General features: G+C 40.3%; 1 protein-coding gene across 1 annotated transcript in view; it reads right to left on the reverse strand.

Moving 5' to 3' along the window:
- The window catches only part of TBXAS1 (thromboxane A synthase 1), a 226,676-nt gene that overhangs the window by 121,939 nt on the left and 77,479 nt on the right, over positions 1 to 27,258 (reverse strand). The window contains exons 3-4 of the mRNA XM_054282019.1: positions 25,875 to 25,927; positions 4,701 to 4,797 (exon numbers count right to left, since the gene is read on the reverse strand). Of these exons, the coding sequence (XP_054137994.1) occupies positions 4,701 to 4,797; positions 25,875 to 25,927 (150 nt within the window). The remainder of the gene's footprint in view (positions 1 to 4,700; positions 4,798 to 25,874; positions 25,928 to 27,258) is intronic.

Consider the following 27,258-nt stretch of genomic DNA (forward strand, 5'->3'; position numbering starts at 1 on the left):
TCTTTCCTCCAGCAAGAGACCAGAAAGAACAGCCAGTTCACGAATATGTCAGGCATCCTGGACCACAACTGAACAAAATGCAGAAAATAGGTTCCTTCCTACTTGGTGGTTGCATTTTATTTGTTTAATGCTCTAAGTAGGCCTGAAGCTTTATAGGTTTACCAAAATATAGATGATGATGAAACAGCTTAGTGTAAAAGACAAATTATATATGTGAAAAGAATAATCAGATCTTATGTGGATCAACTCAAAGATGAAGAGAAAGACTAGATAAGCAAAAAGAAAAGAAGCTCAAGCAACTCTAATTTCCTTCAAAAGCGATGCAAGGATTTTGTATCATATTCTCCTGGTACTTTTTTATTCTTATTTTTACCACTTCATTATTGTTTGCTGTTAATCCATTACTATTTTTACCAATGCAGCAGGAAAGCTTCTGATGAGACGAGGGAGATGTTTTCTTAGAGCGACTGGAACTGGTGTAGATTTTTGAATTTAAAAATGTCACTCTCCCCCAGCTGGTTGGCAGGTAGATTTAAGGATTTGGTCTGAATCAACCAATAGCTTCCACTTGTGACAGACACATGAATTCTGGCAGAGCACCAACTCCTGGCAAACCTTGGCTAGCCAGCACCTACCTTTGCCTCAGGGCTCACTGAATCCACATTTCTAGGAAATATTTTACAGCCATCTGAATTATTTCAATTATGGCCCAGGTAATGTTTCTCTTCACATTGTTCCATCTTAACATTCTGCTCCTACATTTTTAAAAGTGCATTTTAATGATTCTCAATTACTAATTGAAAAACAAATTTTCGATGCAGAATTAAAAACAATCTGAAAACAGATTATGTATCATTATCCCACCTGGAAGAATGCAACAAACATCATAATCCTATCTCACTTGCAACACAGTAATGAAGTTAAAAATGGTCTTAGTGCTCTTAAAAGGAAGCTTCTATTCAAGAGACAACACAGTTGTGAGAAAAAGGTATCATTTACTCCAGCACAGCCTTGCCTAAATGCTGGCTGAGGTTTCCATGGTTAACCTAAATTAAAATTAATTCCATATTTTTTGACAGAAGGTATATAAAGTAATTTTCATATTTTCTTCTTCAACTATAATTAAAAACATGGGAAAAAGGCTTCATATGCCTCAAGTATGAAGGTATATTACAGCAGACGCTTTTGGTTTTGAATGGTTCTAACAATTATGTTAATTGAGACTAAATTAAATGGGAAAGCAGAGTGTCATTATTGCCTTCCTGTGATTATACAGTTCACAATACACATACCCTGTGCCTACAAGGCAGTAACAGCCTGTGTGCTAGACTTGGTTACTTGCTCTAAAAGGAAGAGAACCTTAATGCAGATTTGATCTGCAGTCACCGAACACTTCTTTTGCAAGAATTATCAACCAGTAATTCAGAAACAAGAGAAGATGATGGGGGAATATAAAAGACTTTTATAGTAATTTTCAAAAGGTAGCCATAGGAAAGATGTGAAATATATAGTATCAGAGGGAAACATAAAATGAAGAGTAGTTTAGCTTGTGTTCAATGCAAGATCTACTTTGTCTATATAATGAGTGAGCAGAGAGGTTTAATGTGTGAGAAGTGCACAAATGGTCTAGGTCTTTCAGGATGCAGAGACAGGACACAAGATGCTTCCAAAAGAATCTTCTCAGCAGATTAAAACCACTCTCAATCCATAAGGGCCTTCTGATGGCTTCCCATAAGGGAGTCCACAGGTGCACAATCCCAGATTAAGGGCATCCTGCTGACGAGCACTCAAAGGCATGACATCACATTATGGAGAGCTTTAATAAAAGCTGTCAGAATGCACTGAATCATCATCATCCTACTGGCTTCTACCAATAAATCCACTGTTTTCAGCCCTTCACAAGTTTCTCATTGTTTCTTAATCAAATATGTATGTATTTTACAATTAATTTAAAAAGTGACAAAATAAACAGGAAAAAGAAGTTTTTCTACACTTAGCTCTTAGAATCAGTCCTGGGCAACCTGAAACTCAGTGATAATTTGTTAACATACAGTTGCTACAACTGCTACAGAGAGAAAAATCTCTCTTTGAGGCATTCTAGGTTAGATAACTCACATTTCACTCTGGTGGATGAAGTACAAAGCTTGATTTTGGAAATGCATATGGGGAGGTGGGAAAAGAAAAGCACAAGTGTGTTTTCTGAAGACCTGTTCAAACCCAGTGGTCTCACCTGCTTTCCCATACTCTCAGACTAAAAGACTTTGGGCTGAAATAATAAGCAAGCGCTATGTCTGGGCTGGAATATATTGGCCTAGTTTTGTGAACAGCACTGACTCCAAAGCTAGTTCTATAACCACTCTTCACTGGGAAAAGAGTTCATAAAATAAAGCAGGGGGATATTTTTAGCATTTTGAATTCTCCACTAGCAAATAGAAACCTTCACTCAAAGTAGATGAGCTTGCTTTGAATAATTTTAAAATATACAAACAGAAGCAACCCTATTAAAAGTCTTAAAATGACATTTATTCAGTCAATGTGATAAGAAAGAATTCTATTACTTGGAAAGTGCTTTTCTAACTCTCACCTTTCAATCATTATTTGCATACAACCCAAATCACATCTGAATAAATTCCATTGGCCTTCCTTACGTACTACCCAGCATTATTTATATTCATGTAGGATTACTAGTGTACAGGATAACCAAATACTTCCCCAGGAGACCTGACTGCAAATTAAAGAGGAAACAGCTTCCTGTGTGAAAACTCCAGAAGAGGAAAGATCCCCAGGTTAGATATGGAAAGACACAGAAACAGATGGCTCCTTATTTTCAATAAGTGAAAAGCAATGACTGGAAGAGGGGAGGACAAAGTGCAAAGTGAGAAACTATCAAAGATTGTGGCTATGTGAGAAGACCATAGAACAAGCAGATGAGAGCATATAAGATGAAGGAAGATCATTTGACTTAGACTCATAGGCATTAAGCAAGACAGATTTAGCAACCCTGCACAGGGGGAAAACTGTTAATTTTGCTAAAGTGAGAGCTAGGAGTTAAATTGTCTCATCTGATGTAGGGTTTCTGGTTAGTGGCAGGGATGTCACTCTGTGTCTCCACTCCTCATCAATAAAGGAGGACATTGCACAGAAAAGCCACAAATGATTCAGGGGACAGTCAAGTGATGAGGGCAAGATGTGAACCTGCAGAGACAGCTCTAGCTAACAGATCTAATGAAGAACAAAAAAAGGAGAGAGAGGGAAAGAGGACCTACAGTGACATAACCTACCCGAATTTTAGAGAGGAACACAAATGTTACAGACAGACCATGACAGGTGACACACAACAACAAGAAAGAGAGAGAAACCTCTGAACACAAAAGGCCTGGAGAGGAGGAAAAATTTCACTAACTGAGAAGTGTGACAATACAGAGAAAGACATATCCAAACGACCAGGCTGACTAAAGTTAAGAGCAGAACAACAGACAACAGACACTCAGAACAACAGACACTCAGAAATCTGAGTGTCCCCTCAAAGGAAAGATTTCTAGTTTCAGGGAAATATTATTTGATCACCAGTTACTGCTAGGTGTAGTGGGTACAGTCTATTACTACCAAATATCAAGAAGAAAAGCACAGGAAAGTTACAGACAGGAAGAAATAGGGTTCCTGCTTGGGGTGGAAGAAGGGATGGGATGGAAAATTTCTTCAAAGATAGAGAAAATGGGGGAAAGCCCCTTGTCACATATAAGGACTTCAGTCTAAGAAGTCTAAAAATAGATTCTTCCTTTTAAGTGTGAGCTATGGGCAGAATGGAGTAGTTATTCAGTTAGATATAGGCAGTCACAAGATGAAACTCATGTACCAAAAGAAGCAAGCAAAGGTGACAAGCAGTTGCAAACAGACTGACTGGTTGCAGAGAGGATCAGAGGGGCAGAGGAGACAGACAGCTGATCAGAGAAAAAAAATGTTCTCCAAGGGCGCAAAAAACCCTCCTGAATACATGTGAGTTTGTCTGAGCAGGTTTGAGTGTACGAAGGGCCCAGAGGGAAGCAGGGAATGGATGGGACTGAGGCAGCACACAGTGGCAGTATTTCCTTGTAAAATGCTGGGCAACTGCTGGAACTCTGGCCATTCACCCTCATTACTTGTTCTAACCACCTCCTGAAAATGAGCTTTCCAAGTGTAACCAAGAGCATATGTACAAGTTCTTGCTAACTCCAACTTCCTTCTTTGTTATTTATTATTTTCAGGTATGACTAATACACAATAGCTGTGGGAGGCATGTCCTGGTCCCAGGCAGACTGCTCCTGCCCTAAAGTCTAAAAGCACAAAACAGATCCTGTGTGGGAGAAAGCAAATAATACCATCTCCATGTCACAGGTTGAGAACTGGGGAAGAGAGCTAGTAAGTGATTTCCCCAAGATTTCTCAGGAACAGTGGCAAAACTGGATATTGAAACCCTCTCTTCAACATTCATCTGGTGCTTCAGTCACAAGGACATTGTGACTCTTCTAAGGACATTCCCTCTCATCCTCAGAGTGTTCTGGTAACAAGAATCTTTGACTGAATGTATATATCTTAAGGTCTCATTGAACCATGTGCAATTTTGCCTCTATCTCCAGCCTCCTTGTAGCCACTTTTGGTCTGAGCTGGAATTTGCAGTGCTACCAACTTCATCCACAAAGCCAACTTTTATAGGTACTTACAGTTCTGTTGGTGAAGTTACTAAAATCTGCCACTAAGATTTGCTTGATCATCTCTGGTGAGGAGACCACCACAAACATCTGGCGACCAATATAATACCTAGAAAGAAGTAAAAAATAATTTTAGCAGATGGTGACCACAGAGAACTATCTCCTTCTCTAAAATATCTCTTTTTGCTTCAATATACTTGCAGTGAACAAATATCACAGAAAATGTATTTCCTTGGGTAAAGCAATATCTTTCCAGCCTGTTAAATTAAGATGCATGGACCTGGAATTTAAAGGAAACAGCTTCAAATCTTTTACTGATTAATCAATACTCAGCCAACATTTTAACATAAAGGTTTACACACTCTTTCCTTACTCTGAATTCTGTGCAAAGTGATGTAGTATCACTAAACCAAACTGCAGAGGAGCAAAACATTATAAACCAACTGAAATAATCATGACAGACCTACAAAATTGCATTTCCTGCCATCAGCCACACGAAATACCTTTTCTTGGCTAAGCCCTGCCTCTAATGAGTCTTTCCAGAAGTTCCCCCTGTGTGACTGTAGTAAAGCACATTTCCACCACTTCTATTGGCACTGGAACTGAGTGCATCTCAGGCTCTGCATTGCTATAGACAAATCTTACATTACACTAATAGGGAGGGGGGAAAAGGAGGGGAAAAAAGTTTTACCAAGTCTAAGAGAATTAGTAAAACTTCAGAAGAAGAGGTGATAGGAGTGTCTGTGCCGGTACACCCTCTATCTCCCTGCTCCCAATTCAATACGACCTTCTGGGTCTTCACACCATTGAGGATGCTGCAGAGTCACTGGGACCTGTCCCAGCCCTACAACTTCCAGGGGTGCAGAGCTCCCTTCTCCAGCACCATTTCTTCCAAGGCCCACAGGCACTCCATGGCTGGCTGCTCTGCTGGGGGAGAAAAAGCACGACCAACAAGCAGAGGTCGCTTGCAGTCCCTGCCTTTGTTGATCACTGGACCAGAAAATCTATTCAGGACCAGAAAATCTATTCAGGCAGCACTGTCTTTTCTCCAGCTGGAGAGAGGAAGAAGAGGCTGGAGCAGGCACAGGAGGGCCAAGCAGCTCATAGCAGAACACAAGAGCAATACCACAGATGCTGCAATATGAGAGTAATATCCATGCCTAATCATTTAGGTACGATACCGCTCAGTATCGATATATTGTTTATCACCTGTCTACACTGCAACAACTGAATAGACAAGCAAGCCCTGGACTGAATTAAATATAGTAACTAGGGGTTCCCATGGCAATGAAGCTGCAGCAGCCTGATTTCTTCAAGGGCAAGCAAATTAGACAAATATCTTGATTCCAAAGCAAGGTTTCACAGTCCAATTTGACCTCCCTACTGCCCAAACATGTAACAAAAAAATGGCAGAGAAGAACACAATCCTTCCTTCCTTTAGGAAGGAAGAGATCATCTTTTCTTCTCTCATGGGTTTTCAGAGGGAACTTTTATTTCCCAAATGCAACCCACAGGTTCTGCTGGAACATTAGATATGGGTGGTGTGGTCTGTGAGGGTAAACCTTTTTCACCCCTCCCAGTTTGCTCAGTCACAGCAAAAGTAGCTGTCTGTAATGGTCAAACTTTTATTCAGAATCCTCATAGGTGCATAAAAAAGAGCTGATGCCTCTGATTAAAGAAAGTTTTGATCACAGATTTTAATAGAAGAGGATAATGCTCTACATGAAACTTTGGTGTGTGTTCTGTACCATTTTTCTGGCATCAGAGAGGCAACCCAAGCTCTCAAGGCAACGGCATGTGCTGCTCTGAACCTCCCCCAGAATGACCAACCAGGAATACTGACCTCTCATGCTCACACCTGGCTTTTCTTTTTCTCCCTCCAAGTTTAGCAAGTTCCTTGTCACGTTTATTGGTTAGTGACTGATAGTCCTGCAACAAACAGCTTTTCATAGGGACCAACTTCCTGACATCAGATTCCAAATCTGAATCAGAAACTGGTTATGTCTACCCAGACAGCTTAACTCTGACCAGCAAGGGGCACCTCACAATACATCAGGCAAAGCATGTGTGAGTAAGAGAGACACAATTCCAGTTTATTTCAAACCTGGGAAATTGCAAAGCTCCAGCTCCTGTCCACTGGGATTACAGGACGCTACTCACAGCAGGAGTCTTTATGTCACAGTGCACTTTGTGCTTGAAAGCATTCAGGACTAAAAATTTGGGACAGGAGCATCTCCTACTCAAGCTGTTTTTATGAGAAAGTGACTCACAAGCCAAGCTTACGCAAACAAAATCTATTCATCATCCTCCAACTCAGACCAGTCACCCAAACTCCCAGTTCTGTTTCCACAGCTAAGCTCTTTTTTATTTACTCTTCACTAACTTTCTAGCTATAGGCACCTGCTTCTTCTTTCTTTATGCAGTTATAAATTAGGGCAGAGAAGGAAAAGAAGGGGGGAAAAATCCCCTACAACTAATAGATTGAAAATGCTAGGGGAAAAAAACAAACAACAAACTACTTAAATTGATTTTTAAACTAAGTTCTGCCTTTTTTTTAAGGAATGACTGCTATAAAGCACACACATTATTGGATCTCAAACAGCAAAAGCTCTCTTCCTGCCTTTTTTTCATTCTCCTACTTTCTGTATACAATCTTTCTAACCTTTTCTGGGACACAAAAAGATGAGTCTGTGTATGAGCATACTTTGGAAGTCAAAATCCATAAGCCAAAGGCATTACTTCCATGGCCTTTCCCTGAAGTTAAGGAAAAAGGACAAGTAAAACTAACTGTGATACAAAATCACCTGAGCTATTTCATTCAGCAAACACAGGCTTGGAACCTGAAAAGCTGCCAGAAAGATGCTTAACTGAGTTTTAATATATTTTAAATCCTTTGCAGGATCAAGGCCTCAATCACAAAACAAGAGGCTATCTCCCAACTAGGTGTTTTGGATTTTTTTCACTTGTTTCAAAATAGCAAGTAAAAGATAAAATCCTCCTGAACAATAATCTATTCTTCCCAAGTAAATAACATATTCACTCCTGCCATGTAACTTCATTTTGATTCTGTATTACTGGATGAGGATATCACTAGTCCCACATAGACTTAGATTTATTATTGAACAAAACCTGATATTCTTGTCAGATTTTAATAAATAAGAGTTTGAGAAAAACAAAAGCCTCTGGCCAAGTACACTGCAAATGGATTCATGAATAATTTAGGACAGCACTTTTTATTAACCTTTCCTAGGTTAATCTTTCCACAGGGCTCATTCACTGAAGTCCTACCTTTAGCTACAGTACCACCACACTGCTTGACCCAACACTTTATAATATTTTCATCTAGGGTTTTTAGGGTGGAAAACAAATACTTGAGAATATCTAGCCTGCTCCTGCAGAGAAGCAAGAATTCATGCATGTACCATGACACCCTTGGGGAGATGCAACTCTGTCCTCATGGAAATCAGCTGTAACTCTGCCACACCAGCAAAAATAAATTTCATGACCAACACATGGAAGCAAATTTTCCTGTGTAGACGAGGCATTGCTTAATTAAGTTATGCTGCTGGGGCGATTTCTATTATATTTCAGTTTAAACTGCAGCCCTCCAGAACAGCAAAAGAACTTTGCATTTTAGACCAGTAGCTTTAGCTCCATTGGAAGGTGAGGCAGGAAAGACCTGATACCAGTACATAAACAGCTCAAGTACAGTGTGAGCTTGCTCCAGCAGATGAAAATGTGGATGAGGAGCCACTGTCCCAGCAGGCTGCTGGTGCACATGCAGCCCCCTCGTGCCACATCATCCCCAGCATGGCCTGGCAAAAGGCTGTCACAAGCATTCAGCAGAGAGCACAGGTCTGTTCCCAGAAGCTGCAAAAAAAAGTAGAGATTGCCAAAGGGCTTGCAGGTCAAGGATGTGGTTATGTCACAGAGCATTGAACAAAATAAGCCAAACTTCATCAGAAGTGTTTCAGTAACTGAAGAGGCTACAAACACCCTGCACACCCAGCTGCAGCAGTTTCACTCCTCAGAGCAGACAAGCACCCCTCTTAAGGCAATTCATGAGACAGACAGAGATGACTGCCTTGTGTTCAGGGGTCACCCAGGACGTTGCAGTCCTCTTTACAATGATTCAGTCATTCACTAAACACATCTTTTCTTTTATCCACAAGAATAAACAGCAATCCAGCAATGATATCTGCAGGTTTGCTCATGCACCACCATTGCTCTCTGCAGAGGTATGACTTAGGTGTCTCAACCCCACGCCCAGTGCCTGCCATGGCCAGGGCCACAGAAGATAACCCATGGAAGTAAGAGATGCCTGCCAAGCCCAGCTCTGAGCTGAAATAGGAGTGATGAGACAAGGGGCACACTGGACTGCCCAGTCCCTCCTGAAACACTTCAGTGATCATTTTCCTTCCCAGTGTTTGACAGAGAGCCCCCAGAATGCAGATTTCTGTTCTCGGATCAAAATCAGCTGCTTTTAACTTGAAAGACCAATTTAGCATCAGCGTTTCCATGCTCCCAAGACCATCCTGGCCACACTGCATGGTCAATCTGCTGCCCTCAGCATCTCCCAGCTCCTGGCTGTGCCCCCTGAGCAAAGCTCACAGCAACGTGGCCTTGTTGCACAGGAAAAGTGGAGAGCACACACAGTACCTCATGGCAAAGGGCCATATGTTTTTGTATAACATCCATGTGGGAAACACCTGCAACCCTTTCACCTTGTTTACAGTGCTGCTGTCAATTCACAGAAGACTTTGATCTTCCTATCTATTATCAGCCCCAATCATAAAACATATATATGCTGTTAGGAAATAAGCAAGGCTTTGTTTTCTATGCTGTGGTCTGGTTAAGTACACAAAGATCACCTGTAGAGCCACATGAAAATAGAATATTTTATTATTGCTATTTTCTTGGGGGAAGAGCAAAGAACAAAGGAAAAAAAAGGCAGTGTGGGCAGAAGGAGAGGTGTACAAAGACACAGAGATACAGTGGGAAAAGGCCGATTTCCTTAGGCAATTTTTCCTTAAAAGAAGTTCCTCGATTACTCTGCCTCTTTTGTTTAGAGACACCCTTCCATTGCAGGCAGAGAAACATAAAAACAAATAGCACAATGCTTGTTTAAAATAGGCCTGAAGCCCTGCCTTACTTAATTATTTCAGAGGCCAGCAAATTGATTTGTCATAGCACTGTCCCCTTTCAGTGCTCGAAGGCAATTCAGATGTGGTAGGACTAAGCAATATATAATGAACAGCTGCAAAACCCAAACACAATCTGCACAGAAAGGGTTAGCTTGGGCTGAGAGGAAAGGAAAGGAGGGGGACAAATTTGTCTAGTACATGAGTATTATTTTTATTATTTGTATTATTAGCAGGTAAATGTTTCCAAGAGCCCCATATCCTAATTTGACAGGAGATATTCATACATAGAAATCTTATTCTAGGCCTGTAGAGCCTAAAACTTAAATAACCTGAAATGACAGTGGGGAAAATAGCATCTTCCATTTTCCATCTGAGGGACTGGGGAACAGTCAGGTATGGAGGAGATGGGAATTGCCAGCAATCAGCTTTTTCTTTTTCCTGTTGACACCCTGTGGGAGCAGAGCTTCTCAGCTGCTATGTACCTGGAAATTGCATGCTAGCTTTTTTTGGGAATGTTGGGAACTAACTCCTCTGCCATTTGTTCTGCATCCTAGGCTGTAACTAGTCAGCAAGGTGCTTCCCTGGACTATTTTTACAAAGCACTCACAAGTTGAGTATCTCCAGATTAGAGAGCCACAAAACACCCATTAACATCGTAAGAGAAGGAAAACCAAAAAAAATCCACCCCAAAAACACAACACCCAAGAAACAGATGAAATTACTGCACATGAAAATGAAGCCCTAGTAGCACTAAGTCTCAGGTACAGAGAAAAGTTTCAAAGCACAACTCTACCAAGACACACACCTCATCCAGAGACTAATCCAACCCATTGTGTAAATTAATGAAAAAAAGAGGCATGGCCACACTCATTTCTCTTTAAGAATAAATTGTTCTTAATTTCCTTTTTTAATGAACTACGTTTCTTTCCATGTTGTGAAAGCTTTAAAAGAAGAACATAGGACTATTAATTTAATTCCTGGAGGCATTAAAAATATAATGTAACATAAAATGCTTGTTCACACATACTTCCTGCGCTGCTCTGTGCAGTTACGCACCTAACTCTTTGTCCACACACCTGGGATTTAAAATGCTATCTTCTACACACCAAGAACTTCTGTGCTATCTCAAACTCACACCTTGTCAGAAGGCCTCTGCCTTCTGACATGCTTAAGGAAGTACCAAAAAGAAGGAAGAAGATTCTGGGATTATTTATCTTCTTCCCACCACTAAAAGCACAGATATCTTTAAAGGAGTTCCTGCCTGGTCAGGTGTAGTAAGAGACTTGTGGTATGAAAGTTGTATATTTGAAGTTGACAACGAAGAGAAGGAGGGTTGATTGAGTTCATTATAATGCACAGAGTTGGTAGAATCTTTCAAGTAACTTATACCAGGGTACAAATGAAATCTGAGCATCTCTAACCTCAGGGTTTAGCAACTTGAGGGTGTCACACACATTTACTAATCCCTTCCCCCAACCAAGTGAGCAGTGCAGGAGACACAGGCTCTGTATGGCTGTGTTAATTCATTCATGAAATGAAGTAGATGACATTTAACCACATATAAGAAATGACAGAGATTAAATTAAGCTCACAAAGTGCCATGAAGAGGGAAAAAAAAATCTCTGAATTATACAAGCATATTCAGCAATCTATATCCATTTGGTTTTTGGAGTCAATCTGAGTCCAGACTTCAGCACAAATACAAAAACTCAAGCCCACTTTCAGGGGCTGGGGACAGAAGGAGCAAAAGGGATGGACAGGGATAGCAATTGTTTATTTTCTCTACTCAGGTGGGCTGCAGCAGAAGCTGGGCTCCAGGGCAGTGCAGAGCCACGGGGTTGTGGGCTGTGCTCCTCCACAGCCGGGGAGCTGCCTCTTCCCAGTGCTGGCAGGGGTTATTTTTATCCTGCCAACTGGGCTAAGATGATTGCCGCTGCCGCCGCTGCTCCGCGTGCTCGCATCACACCGCTAGCGCTGATTAGCTACATCAGAATTCCACTTCATTAATGCCAAATGAAGGCTGTAAATAAGGCACTGCTTTTACAGGATGCTGCTGGAAATGAGAAGTACTGTGATATTAATAAGCAGCCAGTCACTCCTCCTGCGTGGGTGCGTGGTGCTGCTGTGACAGGGTGATGCTCAAAGTCCTCACAGCTCTTCACCTTGGCAAGAGTGCCAGAACAATGTTTCTAATTCTTTTCCCATGGTGCTTCCCATCAAGTTGGGCTGTATTAGTCTGTGTTTTGTTACTTCTGTTTAGACTGGGGTATTTTCACCAGAGCTTGTTTTGTCTGCGCTCGCTAAAGCGCGCTCTGCCTGGCTGGCCTCATGTGACGGTGCAGCAGCATTTGTTTCCTGTGGGTTTCAGCATATTTCTGTGCCTGGCCTTTCTGGGGCTTGTTGAGATACAGCATGAGAACAGCCTCATCTCTTTGCACCTAATTCAGTACTAAAGTACTCCTTTGCCATACCTTGAGGGGAAAAAAACATTAAGTTACTTTTTCCAGAACACTGGATTATTATTTCTAGGGAAGGCTACCTCTGGAAGATAGCAAACTGTCTGTGTCTCCAAACTTTACTTGCTACTATGAACACAGTGTTCATTTGTATGAACTTGTATGAGCCTATTATAGTCAAGGGTGCTACCTATTTTTACAGTGGAATGAAAAGAAAAAACTTACAAGATGGCTGAGGAGGGTAAGCAGACAATGTTACTTAGTCCAAGCAAGGCTCGCCGTTTTTCCTTTCTTTTTCGTCACCACATAAGGAAGGGATAGGGATCTGCTGAATGCTTATCCTGATTTCTAGTTAGGTTCCTTTGACAGACAGGTAAGCAATTTCTGGGAAACCACAGGCAGCATTACCCTGGCAGGGCTAAAGCCATTTCACACAAGATAAATGGAGACAGAGCAGCACACTTGCAGAAGATGAGGGATACAACTGTGATGCTACATGAAATAATATGGCTGAGAGAACAAGTGGAGGAGGGGAATGCAATGCAGGGCTGCTTTCTAGCAAAGTATGGGGGACCTATCTGAACACACATCTGTGGAGCCAGGGAGGATCCTGCGTCCCAGAAAACAGGGGGGCATGTGTGTGTCACAGTGCAGGATCCAAGAAAAATCTGGGGACAGGAGGCAAAAGGAGAGGATGTGTGCGACCATACAGAGAAAAGGAAAAGGGAAGGTGGTCAAAGGATTTAAATATAATTTGTGATACCACAACATCACAAGGTACAGCAGATGATAAAGCAGCTTGACTACAATAAAAGCAGAAGTGTAATAAAGTTTATAGTTACACACCCATTACTAAACTTCATATAAGCAAACATTCCAGGGTGACTAAAACAAAACCCTTGTGATGTGACTGCTGCCTCTCAAAGTCATTCTGACCATGATAAAATTTGTGTTCTTTTTCCTCCCTGAGACCTGATATCAGGGTACACAGAAAAGCCATCCATAACTCTGCCTTTCTGCAAACTTCAACTCATGTGTGCTTTACTTATGATGGCCAGAACTCAAGTGTGACTGGAGTTCTTCACTTCTCCAGTTTGTGAGAAAACTTAGCCACTTTAGCCCTGAGGAAAGAAAAGGCTCTCAGAAAAAGACATGTCCTCATACATATCTTCAAAAGCAGCATTCAGAACAGAGACATTCAAAACCAGTAGGCTGTTTCTGTTTGTTCTAATTCTGTACTTTATCTTTCATTCCTTTATAGGCAAGATAGCTCATCTGCCTCCTGTAAATAGGATCAGCAGTGGTGGACAAAACAATATTTTATTTTTGAATGTATCTGAAATAAACATGTACATAATTTTCTTTCAGTCTACTCCTTCTTACTGGCATTTTGATCTTAAATCAATGAGAGAGTTACATTATATACTATACCATCCCTCTTACTACCTTTGCTCTGCTTAATGCAGATGCATGCATTTCTGAAAAAAACCTGTGTTGATATTAGAATATTTCAATTCTTCAATAATAGATAGGAGTCAATATACTGTTTTGGTTTTTTTATTTTCTTCATGAACATAGCATGATGGAATGAGTAAGCCAAATTGAATTTCATGTAACTACACATGCAACAGACCATCTTGAAGAATAAGAAGTGACACTTTGACTTGGTCATGATTACTAGCCTGAAAATATCTGAAGTTTAAGCGAGTGAAATGAGGGTTTCATAAGTGGGAAGGCACAAGCCACTCATTCATTTGGTTTGTGTGCAACACAGACAGCGATCTCAGTCAACAATGGACAGCCTTACTCAGGGAAGGAAAGGTTTGTCAGATGAGCCATGAGGGGACAGTAACTGGGACTCGCTTTTCTTGCACAATCTGCCTGAAAAAAATCTATCTAAACAAAGGAAAAAAAGATAGTAACCACCTACTAAGCTCTTGGGAATGGACTTTTTATGCTACAGCATACAAAATGCACACAGGAAAGATTAATTTTTTTACCTATAGCAGCACGTACTTCTTCTATACATTCTCAAGATAAACACAAACCCATTTATTTTGTTAATGCATTATTAAATGTACACTAATAAAAGTAATTTCCCAATGCTTGATGCATTTATCATGAAACCACTAGCAGAATTCTTTACAATAGAAATGCTAGCAGTACACATGGCCAACCTAAATTATCTAGGGAAATGGCTAATATCTGACCAGGCAGAAACATTAGAAAGCAGGGTTTTGTTATAGGAGAGAAGGAGAAAAATAGATGTATTTTCTTACAGAAAAATTGCAATGATAAAATTATTTTTAATAGAACAATGCTACAGCTCCAGGAAATTTTCCTGAATCAATTCAATCTGTGTCGAGCAGGACTTTAAAAGCCCATTAAAAATAACCATGATAAATTTCCTAACCTCTTTCAGTGCACCACACAGAAGACAAAGGAAATTGCAATTCAACAGAGATAGAAAAGAAAGAAAATAACAGAAAAACCTGATAGCTTGTGTATCAGCACTAACATCCTCACTAACAACAACCAGCAAATCTGTACCACAAAGGACAAGAAGAGCAGGAATGATGTGTACAGCTGACAATGGCACTCCAAAGTAATGACTTCCAGGAAAATCTATGTTATAAATGGACAACGTGCTGCTGAGAGGTAGTTGAGTCACAGCTTTCATAACATGGCAAATTATTTTAGCCTAAGAATGAATGTACCAAACCCCAGGGTGTGTATGGCTCTGGTAGGGCAACTATGGGGATTACATCCAACAAACAGCTAATATGCTCACCTGGTTTAAATTATTAAAACCTCACTAAAACCCATGCAGGTTCAGGAATTTTTTTCCTCCATATTTAATGTGTAGTCATGAGAGACAGATCATGTTTCAAACTGTAATACTGGTGAGAACACTGTCTAGTTGACCTATTTTCCATTTACCATGTTGTACATATCATCAGTTGTAAGAGACACACTTCCTTTGCTGCTCCCTTCTTTGTGGTGGGAGAAAGGGGGCAATTACATAACAAATGGCCTACACATCACTTTATAATGAAACAACCCAAATCCCTGGGGATGGAATAACACCTGTAGCCCTCCCTCCCACAGCCATATCCTTTCACCTTTGTTGGTCAGTCCTGTTCACCCACTCCTTCTGCTGACCCCCAGCCAGAGCACAGCAAATCCTACTGACACTGCTCTGCACATGTGTGAGCTCCCTTCACAGCTGCACTTAACAGCTGTCCCAGGCCCACATCTGGCTGCCTGGGGACATGAGTGAAAAGTAGACTCAAGAATAGACTCAAGAATTCCTCCTCTCTGCCTCAGTTATAGCTGCTTGGCTGCACACCACAGGATTCCCATGGTCCTGCTTAATTTCTGAGTCCATGTCACCATTCTGCCTTGCTATGCTACTCCCCAAACCCTCTGGATCTCTGGAGTCTGCTAGAGCGGTTTCCTAGAACCCTTGTCTCCAAACAGTTCAATGAACATGGAACACCAGTAGTTACGATTAAGATTTCTCAGAACAATTCTGAAAAAAACCAGCATTTTTAATTGCTCAAAGTTTACTTAGAAAAAGGGGGAAAAACAGTAGATTTGAAGACAGACCAATGTAAACACCTCATGTTCCTTCTAAATATAAATGTATTGGGCCAATTTCAAGCAACTTGATCCTCATGCAATGACAGAGGTATAGCAGAGATACAACCCTCTGAATCTATTCATAACCCCTACAAACGAAGCACAAAAACAATACAAGCACAACTGTAGTATGAGCCATCATTGAAGTAAATATATTGATCTATCAAAAATGATTGAAGACTGACAATAAAAGGGTTATAAATTCTTAGAAGAAAGAGAAAGCAAAAAGCACAAAACCAACCCACTGAAAAACTCCCACCTACATTCACAGGGAAAAATAGACTGGAACAATAAAACACAATGGCAGTGCCTGTACATCTTTGATAGCTGCCCCTCCCAAAAGCTGGAACAATCCTGCTATAAACCAAGCAAATGAAAATGTAAATGCATGAGCAATCGTCTGGGGGATTCAGATGCTTCGTGTCCTATAGGCAAAGAAGGAAGGGGAAAAAGGTAGGAAAGCACAAGAAGGCACCACTTTTAATATCTGCAGTTATTGATTATGCTCTTCTCACCTGAAGCCTTTTAAATCCAGCAGAGATGTTCCAGTATATAGGGAATGCTGGGTCAGTACTGCCAGCAACACCCCTCATCCTCTGACCCCAGTGTAATCTGCTGCTTCCACTCCTCTGGCAGCAGGGACAGCCTGTGGATTTCAGAGGTGCCAGCCATGTGAGTACAGAAATTTCTGCCTGCAGAAATCCAATATCCAAAATGGCAATCCCAGAAGAGGCAAAGACTGGGAAATACCCTGAGTGCAATGCCCAGAGCAGTCCCATGGCTAGGTATAAACACAGGGGGGTCTGCTCCAAGGCTTACAAATTGTGTAGTTGTTTAAATATTTTGCTAAAGAAATGAACTGAATGAAAATTTCACAAACTTCTGTTCTCCACTACTGATGAAAATCCAATGGTATTAGTTGCAGGATGAAAGTAAATAAAATGCCAGTGAGACAGGAGAAAATATGGGTCTGTAGTAAGAATAAGTTTAGGTATTTCATATATTAATCTTCCCATTTTTTAGTATATATCTCTATTTCAAAAATAAAAATTTAAATTACTTTAATGGGATTTAATATTTAAAAACTAATGCCTTTCCATGTGATGTCACATTACCATCTGACCTACTTTAACATTTGTCTCTGTACTGCACTTGGAGACCTACTTTCTGCCCCAAACATAGCTTATTTCCTACTGGTCTAAATGGACAGCTGGTGAACATATAAAATTGTTAGGCTGCTTTGGTAACATTTTACTTTGGCTTTTCACAGGAAGTATTTCATAAGATGTTCCATACAATAAAAGGTCCCAAAGAACCAAGATCCTCTCATAATGTCACTTTGAAAGACTCTGCAGCAAATCCCCAGAGTCCTTGCCAAGATCTTCCTTCAATAAAATAGATTCCAACATTGACAGAAAAGCTTGGATTATTGCTGAGTGATAAAACATTTGCTGCTAGACCTTACAGACTCAGAACATTGCTCCCAACTCACTCCTTTTTCTGTAAACTACTTTAAGAGGTCTGGGTATGTCTACAGATTTGCTGTACAAAACCTAATTTTATTCCAAAAACTGAAGTTGTAGAACTTGAGAAAGACTTAAACATTGGGTCAAGATCTTCAAATAGTCAAGAATCTATGCCTGAAATGAAGCTACACTGAAATAAACAGCTTGAAGGTCCAGACCACCATTTTCAGGCTGGTTTGAATGGGGCAGAGAGGAGATTCTGGGACAAGACTTTAACAAAGTTAGACTAGATAAAAACTCCTATGGGAGCGTACCCCAATAACTGCTGGAGGACATGGTCAGTCTTTTCCCTGATGTTTTTGCAGAGCTGCTGTGTCTCTGCAAGGGAGGTTTCTTTGACACCACTAAGCTTTTTAATTATTCTTGTAGAATTTTATTGGTATGACTAAAACAAATCCTCCTTCAAGACCAGCCCTCAGGTTTAGCCACTAAATTTACCAGAGGGAAAGAAAGATTCACAATCCCCAGGGTAATGGTGGCTCCGCTCATCCTATGTTCCCCAAGACAGGAAAAAAAGAATGAACATAGTAACAGCTGAAAACAATTTCTTCCTCTGCATTGGGGTATACTTTTGCCTATTGCCTGATGAAATCATACCCAGTTCAGTGCCAGCAGGCCTGACATAAAACACACTCCCCAGGAAAAGAAAAGAGGTGGTGCCTTAGGATGGTGCCAAACCAACAAAGAAAAAGGAGATAGTTTGTTCCCCTTTCTACTAATAAAAAGTAGTAAACTAAAATTGATCCCCAGACTAATAAGGTAGAGGGAAAAACTACCTATTCAGTGACAAAACAATAAAAAAGTAATGAAGAGATTTATGGAATTACATAAAAAACTTGGAATGACATTACAATTGTCAGGTCATGTTGCTGTTTTCAATTCAACATGGGTAAAAAAACCAGGGAGGAATAAAAATCAGAGCATGGAGGAAAGATAGCATAGAGCTAAAGACAATGGAGAGAAGTAAGAGAAAGAGAAACTCAGAGCAAATATTTAGGGGGTGAGGGAAGGAAGTATGAAAAACATACACAAAGCCTAGAAATCACGGTCATGGACGAAAAAAACCAAAACCAGAACAAAACCCAACAAAGTGGCGGCACCAACTGAACAACAACACTGAAGGCAGCACTTGATAGGAAGCACCTCTGTAGATACCTGGCAAAGTGTAGTCATCCTCACAAAGGAAAATACTCACTATTTTTAAGAAACTAAGTAACAGACATTCCAAATCTGTTCCTCTGCAATGCTTTGGCAGCCCAAGGGGCAGAGGCCCCATGAGGTCTTATCTAAGGGCTCCCTAGAACGAGCAGAGAGGGTCCAAGCAGCACCTGCATCCTGGGGCTCCTACGTGGTCGCATGAGCAAGGGACAGAGCCATGGATGCTCCAGCCTGTGCAGGAACATCCAAGAGCCTGCTGATCTGCAGTTTTGCTCTGCATCCTTCTCCAGACCCAGCGTGGGATCTGTGGAAAAGGGAAATCCCTTTTGCTCAGTGCTTCTCATGGCACAATACAGCAACAAGCTGCTTCTGGATTTCTTTGGGCTGCCAGAAAGAAGGGAAACTGGCAATAGGGAGTGACCTGGAGAGGCAGTAATTTGACTCTCCTGCGAAGTGACCAAGGCAGGCAGGAGAAATTCCTGAACTGAGCGTTAAAATTGATCTGCTTCAAAGGCTGCCAAGAAAGGGGATGAACACACACACACATTGGGAGGCATGATACATTTGCCTCCCTCTACATATAGTGATGGGAAATTATTCAAGAAATGCATTAAAAAATTACCATGCATGGTACTGGGAACACCACTTCATAATCAGATACATAGCAAGTGAAGTCAGAGACCATTAATAGCTGTTGAAAATTGCATATTGCATGTATCTGCTTTAGGTTTGCATCAATACTTCTGGAGTGCTGTAGGAAATTCTAATGAAAGCATTTAGTACGCACAGCAAAATCCACAATGCTGCTGTTTTCCCATACTTTCTAGGACTGATATATTGAAATGATGCCTCACATTATTCAGTCTTTTAGAAGCTCTCCACCTGCCTATTTCCAAATGGTGGAAAAGGGTGGGGTGGAAATTACAAGGTGGACTTTACAGCTTGTTAAAATGTTGAACAAATACAGGCTCCAGTAGATAATGAAGGTGGTAGAGCAATGTGAAATTGTGTCTTAGGAACTAGTTTTTGTAACTCAGAATATTTCCTCCCCCTTCCTTGAATGAGGATGACACATTGTGGTATGCAGGTGTAACATGATAAGAAGCAGCAATCTGTTCAGCAGTTTCATTCCCTTTAAAACTATCATTTTAACCATTAATTAGCAAAGAAGCAGGCAGCAGAGATCAAAGATCACCTGTGCTGTATATTAGCTGTAAAATACTCCTCAGGCAGCACATTTTCAAAAGAAACTTCACTTTTCAAATACTCCTAGGATGAAGCTCACCAGGACTGTGCTTCAACAGCTAAATGCTGCACAGTACCAGCATGCAAGGAACCAAAAGGAAACACTTCTGCAGGAGAAAATGGAGGTGAAACCTTCTCCTAGCCAAGGCTGCTATGTGCACACACACAGAAGCAGACCAAGATTCAATCACGTTCCTCAGATGCCTAGATATGGTACAAAGACCTGCTCCTGCTTCCACTGTCAATCTTAGGAGCTGGCACAGTTTTGGCCAATCTCTCAGAGCTGTTCCATGTCTGACCAAATCTGTCAGCGAAGCAATTCCGAGCAGGAGATGTTCTTCTGCACAAACAGTCATTAGCTGGAGCTATGGTCACAGCAGTTTGTACATGCCATGAGCACAGAAAAAGCATCAGGAACGTGGTGCAGGTGACAGGCAGGGTCCTTTGCTGCCTTGCCAAGAGCACATAAAATGCTGTCTGTCTCATATGGTTGGATATCACACTCTCTTTCCAGAGGTGTAAAAGATTACATCAGGTCTTTAACTTACATCGGCTCAAACAGCTGCAGTAGAGTCACAGAGGGATTAGATGGAGGAAAACTGGGGAAAAGCACAACAGTGAGCACATGCCTGCAGCTCAGCCACCCCAGGGCAGTGTCTGGAGCCTCAGAGAGGAGTGGGAGAGCTTTGCACACACATGAGACTACCACTTCACCAAGGGTTTCAATCCCTATGGCTTTGCCTGCACTGAGGGCTGGAACTGAAAAATTGTGATGGGCCTTTGAGTTCTGTCTGTGAATACATAGAACACAAATGTCCCTGGACCTCCCTGGGGCAGCCAGAGGCTACAGCACCAAATCAAGAACCATCACAAGCTCAAGTTGCATGGTTCTCATGGGAGGTCACACTCCACACAGCAGATTTGTCCATGGCTGTGAGGTGCTCATCAATAAATACCTTTACAGTACTAGTACACTAGGTATCAACTTGCAATATTCCAGCGACCTAAGTACATTTGAAACATGCCAGAGTTAAACTGGTCAACTAATTTACTGTAAATTTTGCCAACAATCTGCAGCCCAAGGATCTGTATGCAGAATGTAAAATACTCCAAGTAGTGATCAGGCAGCCACAAAAACGATTCCACCTGTAACAGTGGCACAGACTCCAGCTCTCAGAACAGTGTGGTGTGCCACCTTTTGGGCAAGTCTTTAGGCATCAGTCCCACAAAAGGCTATGTTTTCAGGTCCAATTAACTCCAGAGACAAGAGGAGAAACTGGTGATGTTATACCCCAAAGTAACTCCTAACAAGACTTGTTCCAGCAGCTTGATTTAACCACTGGAGCCAAATATAACCAATACCTATTTATGCTTAACTGTGGGAATTCAGATGGAGATCTAGCATTGTACCATGAGTTCTGCCCTGGAGTTTCTGCCAGGAGTATTGTTGGGTTTCAGTTCTTTTTTGGAAAACAATTTTTTAAAAATAGCTTATTATTTACAAATTCTCATAGCGATTAAAAGAAAGGCTCTTGAAAGTTTAACTTAAAAACATTAAGATTGTCCTATTGCTCTGCCCATTCATGCAATAATATTTTCCATTTCAGAGGGAATGGCTAAGACATTTTGCAGAAGAGCAACTAAATTGTCTACATGCAAAGAGAGGGTGGAGAAGAAATATTTTTCTCCCCATTAACTTCTTCCAGGTACAATAGAACTAGGAGTTTATGTGTACCAACAGCACTAAAAATATTTTTAAGGCACAAATGCAATTGGTTTTTTATGGCCCTGATTCAGCAAGGTAGACAGACTTCTGGTTAACTTGAAGCATGTTGAGCAATACCATTGACTTTAATGTGATTACTCATGTACTCAGAGTTAGGGGTTCTGCTGTACTGTACAATTTGCAGGTAGTTAATGGAAGAAAGAGATAACTCTAACCCACATCAGCAATTCTGGGGCTGGTCAACAAGAACCTTATCACAACGCATAAAGGAGAAAGCAGTGAGAAGGAAATAAATCATTATGAAATAGCTGACATCAGCCAAAAAATATACTACTCTTTAAGAAAACAAAAATCCAGGCAAGTGAGACTACCAAAGTTCCCTGTCAGGTTACATGGGTAACAGATTATGAGGAGCTTTAAACAGCAACAGGAAGCTTGCCTTTCCTGATCATTGATTGTCCAGGTATGATTTCTTCTAGCTGAAATATGAAAAGTAATTTATTTAAAATATCAAAAAAAGGAAGTACCCAAGAGAGGTGGTAAGTCCAGTAGACCCCCACCACCACCAGTGCAAAAGAGGAAATCAAACAGGACACGATTTTTTTCATAAAACTGAGGTATTTCTTTCCATAAGCCTTCCGAAACAAAGATGAGAATACTTTTCCTGGAATTACTTTTTCCACAGAAAGCAGAAAGAGGCTAGAAATAGATGGCTTAAAAAATTTTGTGACATTAAAATAGCAATAAAGACATTGTTTCTTCAGTTAAACTCAGCCCATGATGAAGACATCAGCTGTTCCCTGCAGGAGGAGATCCTGCCCTGTCCACCTTAGGTTTGTCCCAAGGTATTTGATGACAGCAGAAGGAAGAAAAAGGCTTTGAGTAAAATTCCACATGCCCAGATCCCAGAAATGCATGTCTCTCTTCCATCCAGAAAAGGGGAAAGCCCCAAGCCCCCACACTGACAAACCAGATCTTCTACTACAATATCTTCAGGCTTCTCACAGCAGGTTGAAGCTCAATGTCCAAGTCAAGACAGAGTAAGAGTAGGGTTTGACCTGCTGCAAGCATTTTCAGATGCAAAACAACATGAAGAAAGAGTGTCACCCCACAAATGGCACTGAATTTTAATCTGTTCTCATTCTTTGTTCATACACAGTGAGGTCTATGACCTCTTACATTCTTCCCCATGTCCAAATGCACTGCTACAGTCAAAGGCAGAATAAGTTCCTTCATCCCAGAGCAATCAACTGCCCACTTGGGGCTGTGTCATATTTTCTACAACCACTGGTAGTATGTTGTTGGGCCAAGAATATATTACTTATTTTGGCAGATTTCTTTTACTCCAAATCAGTTCTGTGAAGCCATAATGATGCAATTGCAGCAGAGCAGTCAAATGCACATTAGGTGCATATAGAAAGCAAAACTAACTCACTCTCACATTGTAGAAGTTGCTTTTCTGATTCCAAAAAACATGTTGTCCCTCTTTATTTCTCTGTCTGCTTTTATCACCTATTTCCAATCAGCAGCTATTAACCTACAATTGAAATGGAACAATTTTTGTGGTGGAGGTGAGAATAAAGCAACATAGCATTAATATTAATCCAAAAAATGAGTGGTGTAAATCACTAATTTCCACAGCAAACAGGGCTACTCTCCTACAGAACTCTTATGTGAATAGGGAAATATTCAAGGCATATCTTAGTAAGTATTAGTACACTGTTTTCCAAATAGGATTGTTCTCAACTTCATTTTTGTTATGGAGAAATAGCACACATATTTTAGAGGAAGCATTTTTATAGGATGTACTCTAAATCACAGCTAAATCCAAGATTTCCACTGATACAGGACCTCTTCAAAAGTCATGTCAGGCTTGGATTACCCTGTTTAATAGCAATGTTCCATCTCTGCTTTTGCACCAAACCAGAGCTGTTTATTTCTGCCTTGGCCTCCATCTTGGGCCACCTCTGTATGAAAACAAACAGTTTTCACAGCATAAACTCACAACTGATGACTATTTGCATTGTCTGTCTTTATAAAATATCAGTACCATCACCTCTCCTTTAGATTTGCACACAGGAGCAAAGGGAAAAAAAGCTTTTGTGACCTACAAAAGCCTTCCTTGAAATAATTCTCTCCGACTTGAGGCCTTTTGGAATGGAAGGGATATATTGTTTTGACTTGATTAAAGCTGAAAAGTTGATTTGACATCCTGTTGTCAAGGAAACCAATTCACACACAAAAGAAAACAGTTGTGATGGTATCATTCAGACTATTCAAGTGACCTTAGGAAGAAAAAAAGGCTTCAGTTCCAAAGATTTGTATTCAACTCACTTCACCACTGTAGAAATAAAGATCATTGCTCTTTATGCTTATTGGAAAGCAGTTTCAATCTGGGGAAAGAAAAATGCCACATCTTCTTCCATCTGCCAGATCCAATACTTTGCTGGGAATATACACATAAACACACCTACCATTTATTCGCCTGTTTCAAAGAACCACAGAAAGAATCACAATGAAGACTCACAGGGAAGGAGAAAGAATTTCTTTAATTGACAGGACTGTGATAAATACCCCCTGACACATGCCCCACCTATTGAACAGCAGCTTGCAAGCCAGGTTTTAAAACATCCTCCTTCAACTACAAATAGACCTTACCTTGAACACAGCATTGTTTGCATCCAGCTTTGTTTTCCTGGGAGACATGGAAAAACAGATTTTTTTTCTCTGCCAGCCCCCTAGATCCCTCACAAATTGAGTTTTCCATGCATCCAATAAATGAAGCTTACCACATGCAATAAATGAAGCTTACCAATGCTCACTCTTCCTACCTAGAGAATCCCAAAGAGTCAGAACTATCCTGGCTGACCACAACCACCATCACCCAGCTTTGCAGCCCCTGAAAGTCTCACAGAGGTTTCACTCCCAAACAGCCTGTAAGTGGATTGCACAAAGGAAACTTTCTATCTGCTCACACGCTGTAATTCTACATCTCTTTCTCCAATGACATAGCCTTGCCTGGCTGAGTGAGCAGACAAATGACTAAATAGCAACTTGTCTCAAATTCAGCTTAGAGAAAAAAATAAGCATGATATTAATAAGGAGGGAAGTATACTGAGGAATAAATGCCAGTGTTCTTACATTATTGTCATTTAAGGGCATCACACCAAAGGTCACAGAGATAATAAGCCTCAGTCACTTTCCATTTGTTACACAACATACAAATTGCTGCAGCATTAATGAATATCTTTCCCCATTCCTGGCCAGCCAAGATACTGCATTATTTCCTCCTAGACAAGTAGCTAACCCTTGGAATTCATTATTTCCATCACTTCTTGCAGCACTTTGTCCTTAGGGCTGAGCATAAATGCCACGAGGTGGCTGTGACTGAAGCATCAAATGCTTGAGCCTGACTTCTTTCTGCTAGAGCTTTTTTGCTGGGAGAGCATACAGAGCTCATTGGTATCTTTTGTAATCAAACATGTATACACACAGACATTTGTATGTGCCCTCTTACAGGTATCTTAAACTCCCTGCAGACCATGGGGAAAAAAAAAGACGTTTTCATAATTTGTGGATATTGCCTGATACATATATTTTGAAATAATAGTTATGCTACAAACACCAACTGACCACAACAATAGAAGATACCAGGGGACAACTGCATTTCCACTTAAAATGATGACAACTGGAAAGTAAGTAGTTCTTGGAACAGAAATGACATTCATGGAAATGTGGAAGGGCTTCTATGAAGGGATATTCTGCTTAAACCCTCTTTACTTCTAACAAACTGCTAAGATAGCACAGCTGAGCTATAGAGAGAGGAATGCCTCATTTCTAATCTGTACTTCATTGTATTTTAAGTTTAGGAATTTTGCATAAATATAGATAGCAACAGCTGAACCAAATTCATACTATTTCATAAACTGAGGGTTTTTTAAGATGACAAATTATTATTTCCACTGTTCACTGTAAGCATAAAGAATATGCAGATGAAAAGAGAATATTGAAGGCTGGTAGCTTTGTACAGTTCTGAAAAGGACTAAACTTTATGTGCATAATTAAAATAAGAGAGAGAAAAATGAAGTCCAATCCCAAATGCTGAACTAAAATAAGCCAAGAGTATTTGCTGCATGTAATCAAACCACCTCCACCTCTGTCCCCCAAACTGAAACACTGCACTCTGCATTTTGATGAATATCTTATCTTGGCATTTTCTCCTCTCCCACCCAACAAACTCAAAGAGCAAGAGCCAGAAAGAAGAAAGCTGACAGCCCTGCTCAGCTTACCCACAAACAGGTCCATACTCTTTTATGAGTTTTGTGTGGCTCTCCCAAAAACCCTGCAAGAAAGAAAAAACCACAATATTTTAGAGCAAGAAAAAAACCACAATATTTTAGAGTGGTTAGCAGAAGCTCTATTACACACTGTTTCTACCACTCACACCAAGTGGTAGAACCTGAGCCAGGAGATCCATGGTATTAACTCCTACCTTCACCTTTCTAATATTGTCCACAAACATAGAGTCTAGAAAGGATGGCTAGAAAAACAAATCCCAACCCCAAAAAACATCTGGACAGCCATGAAATATGTTTTCATCAATGTTTTATTGTCCAAAATTTGTTACCATTTCATGATTCAATATTTTTGAACTAAGTTCATCATTTTGGTCCTGACTCAATTTTTTCAGATATGCAAATGGATGGAAAACTTAACAGATAAATTAATAAGATGACAAGTATATGAATTACTACACAAAAGGGAAGCACAGGGAACATGGCAAGGTCATCTTGTTTTGGTTTTAGTCCCATTATTAAAAAACCTGAAACCTGCCAAGTCAAAGTTTAGCACAAGGCAGTCAGCTGGTACATTCTGCAGAATAGTAAGCAGATTTCTTTTTAAAATTTTTACTGTCTTCCATTTTCATAATTGAAGAAAATTCGTATCCATTTATCTAAATAAATACCTGTCACTATACTCAATTGTTAGTGTCTTAAATGAATTCAAATTGATCAATCTAAAGAAGGTGTGCAAAATATATAATATCCCTGAAAATGAACGATAAAATACCTGCTTTAATGAAACTGCAATATTTGAGGACCGTGCTCCATTGTGTTTGCAACTTGTCTATGGAAAAAGTAACTCATCTGATTGCATTAATCTGCATTTATATTAACAGAAGACAGACTAGCATGATCTATTTTCATTCTTTAGAGAAAATTCACTAAAAAAGTAGAATACTTATGTCTCATATTGAATCTTTCTTGCTTTTTACAACATCCCACAGTATATTAGCTAGAACAATACAACTACTGTAAATACATCTACTGTTGACATAAATAAATAAGCCCATGTAATGTGTGTATGCTTTGAGAGTATTTTGCCACACTAAGCAAAAGCAAATCTGGTAACCAAAAGTAATGATCTGACTTAAAACTCTTGGGTGCTAGCTTATTGTTCAAATTAGCAAAGCACTTGCCACCATCTGCAGCCCTCACAGAGTCCCTCAATTTTTTTTTTTTAATTCTTATAGTACAGTTGTGCTTGTTTTTTTTTTTACAATCCTGGACTTGTAACACTTTTATTCTGCAGGACAATATGTCCTCAGTTTAAGGCAAGAACTCTAGGTTCTCCTTTAGCTACAAAAACCACAGGATGACGTGTAAGAAAATA

This window comes from Melozone crissalis, unplaced genomic scaffold (assembly GCF_028551555.1).
Source record: "Melozone crissalis strain CALT ecotype California unplaced genomic scaffold, PUWL_Pcris_2 ptg000033l_1, whole genome shotgun sequence".
In the NCBI taxonomy this organism is placed as follows: Eukaryota; Metazoa; Chordata; class Aves; order Passeriformes; family Passerellidae; genus Melozone; species Melozone crissalis.